Here is a 12195-nt window from a genome sequence, read left to right on the forward strand (position 1 = left end):
ATGCTGAACTGCGCAAAGTCGCTTAGGCTGAGGTGCGCAACAAACATTCGCCGGCCTCCCCATGACATTTTCGTCCGGGGAGAACCCAGTTCTTGCCTGTACTGGCGTGCGCATGCACAATAGCACTAATGGTAATGCGTCCACCCAACTCAACTTGCTTCCTGCACATATCTTACTGATCTTAGATTTTAAGATTCCATTATGGCGTTCAATAAGACCGGCCAAACTCGGATGTCTCGAACTACGGAATCGCTTATCAATCTGGAGACCTGCACATATCTGTAATATCACTGTGCCCACAAAATGTGGACCGTTATTTGACCATATGACACTGCGCAGGCCGAACCGGGAAAAATATTCCTTTAGCATTACTTTTGCCGTGCTCATTGCCGTGCAGTCCTTTAAAGGATATTCTTCCACCCATTTGCTGAATGCACATATTACCACTAGAACATATTTCAATTTTTGGCAACGCTCCATTTCTATGAAATCAAAATGGATTACCTCAAAAGGCATAGAGGGAGGGCCAAAACTTCCTGTCGGAGTCACTGTTCCCTTTCCTACATTGTGCTGTAAGCACGTGATGCAGGTCTGGACCAACCTCTCTGCATTCTTTTTTATGTTTACATTCTCCCATACCGTAGCTGGATGCTGGATTATTTTCTTGGCACATATGTGAGCAGGGCTGTGGGCCATTGTGACCATTGCATTTACATAGGAATTAGGCAACATCCAATTTTTAGATCTCTTGTCCACCCAACAACCCTCCAAATCTAATTCAGCAGAGCCCTCAGCCCACCCTTGTATCTCATCAGTAGTGGCTTCGGCCTGTATTTCTTTGACAGTGGCAATCCCATCTTCTATCATGCAAGGCACTTCCTCAGACTGTACTGTCATCATTTTGGTATTTAAATCAGTGGCACTTTGTTTCGCAATCCTGTCTGCAAATGCGTTTCCCTCTCCCACTTTACATGTCACTCTTTTATGCGCCTCGCATTTCACTATTGCTAGGTGCTTTGGAAACGTGAGTGCAGACAGCAATCGTACAATAAAAGGGCCATGTTGGATTCTGGTCCCATGTGATGTCAAGAAACCCCTCTCCGCCCAGAGTCGGCCAAAGTTATGAACCACGCCAAAGGCATACTGGCTATCAGTATATATGTTCACGTTTAAATTCTCTGAAATCTCACACGCTCTGGTCAAGGCTATTATTTCTGCGGCTTGTGCTGAGTTTTAGGGGATCCTTTTGCTTTCTACAATGCTCTCTAGGGTAGTGATAGCGTAGGCGGCAGTTGATGTGCCATCAGGTAATTTAAAACAAGAGCCGTCACAAAATAACTCTCCATCTGGCTCTTTCTGTGGGATGTCACTTAAATCAACTATCCCCTTCGTTTCTTCCTCAGTAACCATTAAACAATCATGGGGAGGTGATTCGTTGTCACCAAGTTCCTCTGTGGGCAGTGGCATTAATTCTGCTGGATTTAAAGCGCTACACCTCATAATTTGGATGTGGGGCGCGATTAAGATGATTTCATATCTAGTCAGTCTAGCAGAGGTGAGGTGTTGCGTCTGTGTTCTATGTAGTAGAACTTCTATGCCATGGCACCATCAAAATTAAAGTGTGCCCCAATACCATCCCTTCCGTTGTTTCACTGACACAGCAGCCGCTGCAACAGCTTGCAAACATTGTGGCAGTTCGCGCGCTACAGGGTCCAGCGCGGAAGAAAAATAGCCGCATGGCCTATTTCTTCCACCTTGTTCCTGTGTCAAAACAGCCAATGCACATCCTTCACTTTCGCATACAGTCTAAAATTCTTCTCATAATTTGGTGTGCCCAAAACTGGCGCAGAACATAATGCAACTTTCAACAACTCAAATGCTCTCTGACATTCTTCATTCCACTGCAAAGGCATCACAGCATCCTTTTTCGTCAATGCCACCATTGGTTTCGCAATTGACGCAAAGTTCCTAATCCACTGCCGGCAATAAGAAGCCATGCCTATTATGGCTATGACTCCTTTCTGAGTTTTTGGACTAGGCATACCAGAAATGCTCTCTATTCGCTCCGGAGATTTGAAAATCCGAGATTTTTTGACCTGATTTTGTATAGGGGGATTCAACCCGGGATATTGTGCGTCAACTAATTGGAACTATGTTATGGGAACATAGGTAAGGCAACCATGGGTGCAAATCAAACCTTATCACTTATTTTAAGGATTGATAATATCTTATTTGACTTGTATTTTTGATAGTGACATGTTCATTAATACTCTGTTTCTCTTTGCATTTTTTTCTCTTTGTATTGTATTTTCTTTTGTTCATTTACCTCAAACCTCCCACCCTTCCGCCCCTCCTGTACTTTGTGATTGATCAACACCAATATCAATAATGTTTGTTTTCATGTGTCCACATATTATTTTCTTTTTTATTTTTTTAAATATATATACACACACTTGATTTGGAAATTAATTGTGAATTGTGAAACAGTGTTATCATTAGCCCTGATTTGAAAAGGACACTTGTGTGTCGAAACACGTGTTATCCAAAGAGCAATATAATAAATAATAATCCTTATTCAGGAATACTATAGTGTGGCGCAGTTTTTGAAGTGTGGAGAAATACTTTGTATAGTGTGGGAGCACATTTTCGTCCACAGTTGGTCGGTGAGTTCCAGCTCCAGTTTGGACGCCCAGTCGTCCCGGGCCCCAGAAGACTGTGGTGAAGAAGAGGTTAGGAGGAGTTTATATAATGAGGATACTACCCCGCGGGCCCCACCCGAGTTGGTGATGTAGGAGATTCCGGGGGAATGGGGGGGGGGGGTCAGCAGGAAACCCAGGCCAGGCATCGCGGAAGGCAGTGCAGAGCCTGTAAAATTGTAGAAGCTCCTAAGGTGACCCCGAGTGGCCCGGCTTCCAGGTGTGCGGTGTGATGAATTGCCCATCTGGATAGAAATCAGTCAGGGCTATGTATCCCAGGGACTGCCAGTGTCGTGCCAGGGCCATGTCATTTGTGGGTTCCAGCCCGGGGAAATTCCAGGCGGGGCGCCATTTGTAGTACGGGTGTTCCTCGGCAACAGTGGCGAATATCCGTCCCCAGGCCTGCAAAGTGGTCCGAACCGGGTCAATAGGTGAGTCTGGCTCGTATCGGCGATGTAATATTAAGGACATTATGTTGGTATTAGATGCCGCGAGGGCCTCCAGCTTGACATGGGGGTGTGGGCGGGTCCGGGGTACCAGTAGGAAGCAAATTGCGCCTGCGCTGCAATCCAGTACCGCAGCATGTCAGGGGCAGTGAAACCACCTTTTTCGTAGGGAAGTGTCATAGCAAGCCATTTTTTGCACACTGCCCCTGAGTGCCACAGGAATTGAGCGCACAGTTTGTGGAGGTCTGCAAAATATTTCTTACCAGGCCAGACGGGGACATTTGTGATATCGGGGTCTCTGACGAACAAAAGCACGTCGTCCGCATAGAGTGAGATTATTTCGGGGGCCCCCTGTAACCGTATCCCTTTACGTGAGTGGTGTTCCCTAACATAGTCTGCCATGGGCTCGATAGCCAGGGCAAATAGTATCGGGGAGAACGGGCAACCCTGACGAGTGCCTCTGAAGAGAGGGAACAGATCGGAAGTTTGGGAGTTGACACGGACCCTGGCAACTGGGGAGGTGTACAGTAACTTAATGTATGCGATCATCCTGGGTCCTATGCCCATGGTCTCAAGGACCATCCACATGTACTTCCAGGACACCATGTCGAAGGCCTTCTGGGCGTCCAAGGTGACCGCGACCGCACTCACACCCTGATCGATTCGTGCTATGACGTTGAGAAGCCTTCTGATATTGTGGGAAGTAGATCTCCCGGGAACAAAGCCTGACTGGTCATCATGCACCATGTAGGACATGACAGGCAGGAAGCGGTTGGCGATCACCTTAGCGAATATCTTAGCATCCAAGTTCATCAATGAGAGGGGCCGGTAGGATCCACACTCATTGCTAGGCTTACCAGGCTTGAGAAGGACCGTGATGACGGCCTCAGAGTGTCGGGGGAAGGGATCCTAGCCAGAGTGACTCATTCCACACCTCGAGCAGCTCAGGGGCCAATATTGCCACGTGCTCCTGATAAAATTCAGCTGTCAACCCATCGGGACCTGGGGCCTTGCCTTTAGGGAGACCGGATATTGCCTCCACTATTTCATTCAGAGTGATAGGGCAATCCAATTGGTCCCTAGTAGCGTGGGAGACTATTGTGGTGGGTATCTGATCCAGGAGCTCCCGCATCTGGGAGTCGCTATGTTCGGTGGGCTGGGAGTATAATTCCGAGTAGAAGCCTGTAAAGACCTCAAGGATTTGCTGGTCGGACCACTGTATAACCCCCTGACTGTCCTTGACACAGGTTATTTGGGCTTGGACCCATTCCCCCCTTGCCAGCACGGCTAGCGTCTTGCCGGGTCTATCACCCTCGCCGTATTTACGTGCTGCCTGTGGACGACTAAAGTACTGGACTTCCCTAGAGGCCTGTTCATTAAAGGTTTTGAGCTCCTCACTGATCTGAGAGAGGATACTTGGGTCGATCGAGGCCGGGTGGGCACATTCCAGGTCATGTAGTTTAGTTTCGGAGCGGGATAGGGCGGCTCTTATGGATTTAAGCACTCCCGACTCTCTAGAGATGGACGCCCCCCTGATAAAGGCTTTGAAAGCGTCCCAGCAGACCCCAAAGGTAGTAGACTGAGACAAATTGTGTTCAGAATAAGTCTGAATATTGGCGAGGATGTCCGCCTTGAATACAATGTCCCGCAGAGCGGATGATTTGAATCGCCATGTGTTGATAGTAGGGGCCGGTGTCCCCAGTTCCAGGGTTACCAAGATCGGCGAATGGTCGGACAGTGTGCGCGCAAGTATCCGTGCTTCCACTACCCTGCCCCCCATGGGGCCGGACAACATAAACATGTCGATCCTGGAGGAGCTGTCGTGGACTGATGAGTAGTACGTAAATTTGCGCGCTTGCGGGTGTAGGGCCTTCCATACGTCGTGGATGTCAAGTGTCGCGCTGTAGGTCAGCAACCTGTGCGCTGCGCCAGACAGGGGTCTAGGGGCTGTACCAGTCCTGTCCATCGCGGTATCCAATATAAAGTTAATGCCCCCCAGATGATCTGCACCCCGACATATCCCAGTAATATGGATACCACCTGGTCAACAAATTCAGGAGAATAGACGTTGGGGCCGTAGGTATTCACTAGCAAGTAATCCCTGTTGGCTATGGCGCAATGTAGCACAGTGTACCTCCCCTCAGAATCCATATAGCTCTTGTGGAGGACAAACTTGAGTGATTTATGGATCATCGTCACCACTCCTCTAGCCTGCGTGGAGTATGAGGTGAAATATCTATGTGGACCCCATGTCGGAGCAATACTTTTGGTCAGGGGGCCTGTTGAGTGAGTCTCCTGCAGAAGCAGAATTTTACACCCGTGTCTGTTGGCGTATGCCATGATTTTACGAGCCTTGGTGTAGTTGCTTAGGCCCCGCACGTTCCAGGAAATTGCCGTTACTGGTATGTCAGTGGTTCAAGTAACATCCCACCACTGTTGTCGTAGAGTGAATCGCGGGCGGAGGGCACCCCCACAGGGGCCCCCCGATGCACTGTGGTCTGCCAAACCACCTCTGCCATTTTCCCCCATAACACACAACAAACCCATTCCACCGCCCTCCTGCCCCACCCCTCCCACCCTCACTGCCCACCCCCAACTTGCAGTGTGACCCCCCTCCCCCTCCCAACATAAGTGCCAACATTTCTCCAGGCCCAGGCGGTTTCAGTTAAGTCAATGCCACCATTCCCCCGTAGGTCGGCGGCCAGCACCCCACGTGGGCGTGCTCCTTCCACGGTCCAATCTGGGCCCAGCAGTAGTGGCAACCAAACAAAACTAAACAGAATCATTGCAAATGCAGCGAGGTGCGTTGTTGCCGTGTGGTCGGCTTCTTGGGCATCAAAGACGGACAGCGGATGCTGTCCACAGTAGGTTTCTGAGCAGCAAGCAGAACAGGTTACACCCAATCCGGAGCACCGGTGGTGGCCGGCCGCCTGCAGCAGGGAGGCATCATTACTGGGTAAAGAGCAGCGTTGCCATGGTCGCATTGTGATTCTAGGATCACCAGATAGTATGGGCATCTTCGAGCAGGGTGATGTGAGGTTATATGGCGTCGGCGGGGGTCGTCCCTTGGATTGTGTAGTGGTATTTCCGACTCAATGAATTTCACCGCCTCGTCGGGGACCGTAAAGAAGTAGAGTTTTCCGTTGTGGGTGAGTTTAAGTCGAGCCGGGAATAGGATGGCATATGGGACATTGCGCTCGCTAAGTAGTTTTCTGACACTGAGGAATTGGCATCTCTCCTTTTTAACCCGCGACTGAGAAGTCGGGGAAAAATCCTGATGGTGTTGGCCTCTAAGTGCAAGTCCCCTTTCTCCCGTGCCAGGCGGAGGATGAGGTCTCTGTCCCGGTAGTTTAGAATCCTGGCGATGATGGGTCTCGGGATGTCGCCCGGCTTGGGACGAGGGGATAAAGCACGGTGGGCGCGCTCGACTGTAAAATACGGTGACAGAGCCGGATTGCCCAGGAGATCTTTGAGTAGGCTCTAGACCGCGTCCTCCATGCGCCCCTTGAGTGCGTTCTCGGGAACGCCAATAATGCGTAGATTATTTCTGCGGGAGCGGGACTCCAAATCGTCACACTTGGCTTTCACTGCTATCATGTCTCGTGACAGGGATGCACCAGTGGTCTGCAATGTGTGTATTTCATCCTCATTTGTAGAGATCCTGCTTTCAGCCTCTGTAATTCTGGTCCCGGCTTGGTCTACACGTGTCCTGAGCGAGGCGACATTAGCATTTATGTCATCCAGTTTCTCGTGGAAGGAGGCAAAGTTTTTAGCCATTGATTCCATGAGGGTGGTAAGGTCCGGTCCCTATGCTCCAGGGTGGGAGTCAGCCTCAGATTCCTCTTGTGGGGGTGGCGGAGGACTCGCATCAGCCCTCGAGACGGCTCTCGCGAATTTATCCATGGCTCCCACTCTGCTTATTCGGCATACTTAGATGGCGGTGGATGTGAGGACAGTCTGCGGGCAGCGCCAGTGGAGAAGGCAGATGATGAGGGCTACAAGGATCCGGCCAGTCCCCAAGTGGTGACTCCACAACCGCCAGGCCCCCGCTGTAGCAGAGGCGAATGACACCAATAGCCGGGTGAGGTTGAGGCGGACCGGGTCCCAGCGTGCAAAAGCTGCCCACTCCCAGGGATGTGTGCTAGGCGGTAGCGCTAGAGAGGCCACGGCACCCTTAATGCAGGTGTGAGGAACATGTGGCCCCCAGGTGAGGCGGAGACCGAGTGATGTCCGGGGGGGGGGGGAGGGCAGGGCCCACCCCCGCTCCTCAGGAGAGTCAGCTGTAAATATGGGGTGTACAGAGGGAAGGATCCAGTGTCCAGACCATGCGGCCCTTCTCCAGGTGACACGGGCCTGCACTGGCCCCCAGCGCAGCCAGGCAGCCCAGATGACAGGTCCCTGGGCAGTCCACGAGCACGGCGTATATCAACGCCCTTTAACAGTCTAATGAGCGGCCTGCAGTCCAATTAATGCGGTCACGGCCGCGTATACCATGTGTCCCCCGCTCTCCTCACCTGGAAGCAGTTGGAGCCTGGGACACGGCCCAGCGCTCATACGGCTTGTAGCTATGCCGCCGCTCCGGCTCACAGGGATCGCCCGCGGCGCCCACACACGCAGGGGCTCCGGCTCCAAGAGGAGAGGTGGGGCGGGAGGGGGATGGAGCGGCCGCGCTCCGGCGCAGGGCCAGCCCCAGCTGTACACCCTGGCAGCGCTGCATGCAACAGCTCGCAGACGTACGCTGCCCCCCGCAGCAGCGCCGGGGCTCGGCCCGCTCGCCCGGGGCCGATGGACGTGCGCCCCAGGCGTTTCGGCTCCACTGGACCAAGGGTGCGGCCTCGTAGGTCCCAGCGCTGCGGCACGGCAGGCACAAGCGCCCCGGGGCAGCCGCACTAGACCAGGCCGCCACCGGCGCCACAGGGAGGCCCCCAGTGGGCCGAACAACGCCAAACTCGCAGGATAGCTGCAGTAGGTGATCTCCAGCAACGTCACCCGATGGCGGCCCTCAAAGAAGCGGAATTGCGCAGATGTTGGCAGATTTTCTGCCGAACCACACAGAGCTTATTAGCTAGGCAGCCATCTTGGGCTGCTCAACAGCGCCACCCCATCTATATACATCTCTGCCTGAACTTGCAATTCCTACTTCCTCTCCTTGTTGCTCGCACTGTGGGTCACTCTTGTGCATCCACTTTGTACAGTCCCATCTCCCGCCTCCGTAGTTTCAAGTTCAGCCGTGGGTAGGACGGACGGGACTGTGTCTGTTTCTAGGGCGGGAGGTGCGGATGGGATAACAGGAACGGGAAATGACTGTTGTGGTGCTGGCTGGCTAATGGGAGGTGCTATGTGCGCAGTCTGTGGCTGTGCTAGGATTTGAACAATTGTGAGGGGCGCGGGGGCTTGGGCAACAGTAGGGGGCTGAACAAGGGTTCCTGGCGCGTTTGTTTTACTTTCTGGTCTTGGACCCCGCTTTGTATCGGTCAACATTTTTTCTATTAAATCATCTGCTATATGCAATTCTTGTTGTGGGTATATTCTTTCTATGTTCAACTGGTCGCGTCTACCTGTCCTTCTCAGACTCTGTCCACTCCTCCTCCTTTTCTTCCGCTTTCTCAGTTTTTGATTTATGCCTGCGTGCATGTTTCTCTCTACTTTTCCAACGAAGCATAGCTTCCCTTCTCCAGTCCCTAAGGATATCGAATGCTGCGGGACGTCCTTTCTTTCTTAGCAACACCTTCTCCAAGTTATCTATTCTCTCAATCTCAAAACTCCCATTAATCGGCCACTGAACATCTTCTTGGTTTCTGGTTTGTTTATGCCAAATCTCACAGAACATTATCGCACCCACACCATGCTTTACATACATCTTGTACGCCGGCGTTCCCCCAGGTGGCGCAACTTGGCCATCTTTGGAAGATTGTCTACCGCAGCTGAAAAACCCCGCTAGGGTGGACAATACCCCAGGCATGTTTTAACCTTACCCTCGGCTAATCAACCTTACACTGGGCGTTTGATTTTGCAAAGTCAACTCTCAACCAATTTCAGGGATATCTCGAATCGGGGTACGACTCACCTGATAAGTCAATTTGTCTTCCAAGACACAATTCGCCCGTATACTGACGCAACCAATGACGTTGTGTCTGCGTCTCTTGGCTCAGCCTCATTTCAGGACCCTCGCCTCCTTGTTCTCTGGCCGGGTATGTCGATCAGGGATCAGATGTGTGCAGATCTGCATAGGAGTCTCATCACTTACACAGGGGCGCCCCGAACACCACTTGATCCCGGCTCGATCGTCCCGTCCTCGCTGTTCTCTCCGCCTTTCTCATCTTACAACGTACACGATGGAACAAGTGGGGGAGGGTCCCTATTCGGGCACCATCTTGAAGGGGCCCCTAGGGGACCATCGCGTAGTGGAAACAAGGCCAATCACCACACACGAACTGACACGTCAGACACAAGGTTGTATTCCCAAAAGCTAGGGTTTATTGCAAAGCAAAGAGTCTCAGTTGGCCAACTCGGTCTCACCCCCCGCGACGTGTGTCTCCAGACCTCGAGGGACGCAAGAGAGCAAATAACGTACATCAGTTACATATATACCAAATGGACATCCTGCAATCGGTCATGACATGTTCATTACGCCCATTGTACAGTTTCTTTGAACTGGGTCTGATGATTGACAATTTCGACAAATATGACACCTTAAAACATCTATTTTAGCAACAATATGCAACATTGCGAGTCTAGAGACATATTTCTTTGTTGAACAGAACACAGTGCTTCTGTTCTTGCAGGCAAGCTGCGTACGGGGGAAGAGTCGCATTCCAGGCCTTGCTATCTCCTATTTGCTATTCGTGTCCTGGGAGTCAGCTCGCTCTGCTGGGTTTAGTAAAGGGGGGCCGTAAGAAAAGCATAATTCAAGCCTTTAGCTGTTTCTTTCTAGCATTTCTACCATATTAACAAGACTGGCTGGCATCAGTGAAATGATTAAATGCCGTGTTGCTCTCCTCCAAGGCTATATGCGGGAGGGGATTGGGCATTCCTCTCTGGGGCTACCCACGTTATGTTTCAACGAATAACTCCCAGCCTCGCAGCCTTGCTCTTTCGCTTTGAACAACAAAGTAATCAGTGAAGCAGAATACGCAGAATAAGCTTTCAGCTAAGCAGTTTTGAACAAAAAGCAATGAGCAAACATTAGTGAACAAAATGGCGATTCTAGCTACATCAAAATGGCCACACGTTGGTCAAATTTATGAGTCTGTATTTCTGACGTTTAGTGCATGAGACGGTTGGTCGTCGGCCAATATGATACATTGCCATTGGTCGCGTGAGGTATCTATTTTTCTAGACTGACAATGTAGGTATATAATTGATTCAGTTAGTTGTAATGTGATGGAAGATGATACATGTGGAAGAGGCAGGGATGAGGGTGGGGGGACTTGGGGGTGGGGTGAGGGGCACAAGCGGACACAATTGGCTATACATGTTGTGTGAACGTATATGTAAGTCTGTAAGTTATACTGTTTGATAAAACAAACACACTTTTTTTTTTAAACGTTAAGAACTAGGCTGCTTATAAAAAAAGTGATTTGAGTAACCCCTTCCACATTCAACACCAGTGGGTGAGAGTTCTGCGAGTTAAGCGCTGACGTCTGAGATCTTGTCACAGCCTGTAGTCTTATAAATGGTACATCAGACTTTCATTCCAGTGTCAAATTAAATATAATTAAATTGGGTATGGACACTGATTATTCCAGTGCTGAGAAGTGCCTGTATTTTATTAGGCAGGACTATAAAAAAAAAATCTGCCTTTATAGTTCGCAAGATACAAGCTCCATGACCTGAAGATTTAACTTTGTGGCATCATGATTGACCGAGGAACTCTATACAATCAATCACCCTCCACTCTAGTATTGAGGCTCAGCCTCTCAAGATGGGAGCGGTTTGATGTGGAAGTCAGGCTGTGCCTGTCCAAAGGAAGCTTACTTGCAATTTGAGTACCTGGACGTGTAAGGATTTAACTGGTGTAAGATGGTAATACCTCTCAGGCATGAGGATTCTCCTGAGCATATTAGCGTATCGTAACTGCACACTTGCATATCAAAGCAGTAACCTGGTTTATATATGGTTGGCACCAAAAATAACCTGTTTACTTTAGACACTATTCTCTTTTTATTAATTACGGTTATTGTAGGTGTTTTACATCAGTGATGTGTGCATGTACCTATAATATCCAGGTCATATGACTGCACTTCCTTTGATGCAATTTAGGTCAAAAGACCTGTACTATCGCTTACTTTGTCTTGTAGCAAGTGAGATCCCTTACATCCCCTTGATATTTTAGTGAAATGATGTCCCTGTTGGTTTCCTGCGCCAAGTTCTTTGTATATAGAGAATTACAAGAGCAGGATCATCTTAACATTTCTCTTTTTTTCCTTTTAATCAACCCTAACGTTGCATGGAATATCGAATTACTTATTGTTTGACGTCCCAGCTATAACTTGCAAATGGATGTTAGTAGGACACATTACCATTCCACCCTTGTGTACTTAAAATGGTTGTGATGAAATGGGAACTCGGGAAGATTCTTACAGAAAATGTACATTCATTTCTAATGTCAGCATATTAATGCAAAAACTAGTAACGTGTCTTACAGCTGCATTTACCCGCATTTTGAGATATGTACCATAGGGTACCCCAATTTAGAGCAATACAGAAACAACTCAACAGTTTTCAACATGCAATTTCTAACTACTGTCTGTAAAGTGTCAAATGTCTTAAGTTGGTTTTGTGAAATATTGCTTGTCTTAGAAATGTCTTCTTTTTTAGCTTTGCTGAGCTTTATTATATATATCAGCTGAATACGTTTTATTGTAATTTTGGTGAAAACATAATAAAACATTCTAAGAAATGAGTATTAATTATTTATTTAATACCTAGGACTGCCGTTTCGGTACATATAATCGAATGGTCTCCTGATGGTGAATATTTTGCAACAGCTGGAAAGGTAAGTGAGCTAGCCGAATTTTGGCTTTTACACAGACTTATCTTTTCTTTTCTCA

At 49.3% G+C, this 12195-nt stretch overlaps 1 protein-coding gene across 4 annotated transcripts in view; it reads left to right on the top strand.

Annotated features, from left to right (window-relative positions):
• The window catches only part of DMXL2 (Dmx like 2), a 2950233-nt gene that overhangs the window by 391318 nt on the left and 2546720 nt on the right, over positions 1-12195 (top strand). For all 4 annotated transcript variants that reach the window (XR_011279824.1, XR_011279825.1, XM_069624807.1 and 1 more), the window contains exon 6: positions 12074-12140. Coding sequence is in view for 2 of the 4 variants with exons in the window: in XM_069624807.1 (XP_069480908.1) it covers positions 12074-12140 (67 nt within the window). In the remaining 2 variants the exon portion in view is untranslated. The remainder of the gene's footprint in view (positions 1-12073; positions 12141-12195) is intronic.

This window comes from Ambystoma mexicanum, chromosome 11 (genome assembly GCF_040938575.1).
Source record: "Ambystoma mexicanum isolate Mex_15411 chromosome 11, UKY_AmexF1_1, whole genome shotgun sequence".
Taxonomy (NCBI): Eukaryota; Metazoa; Chordata; class Amphibia; order Caudata; family Ambystomatidae; genus Ambystoma; species Ambystoma mexicanum.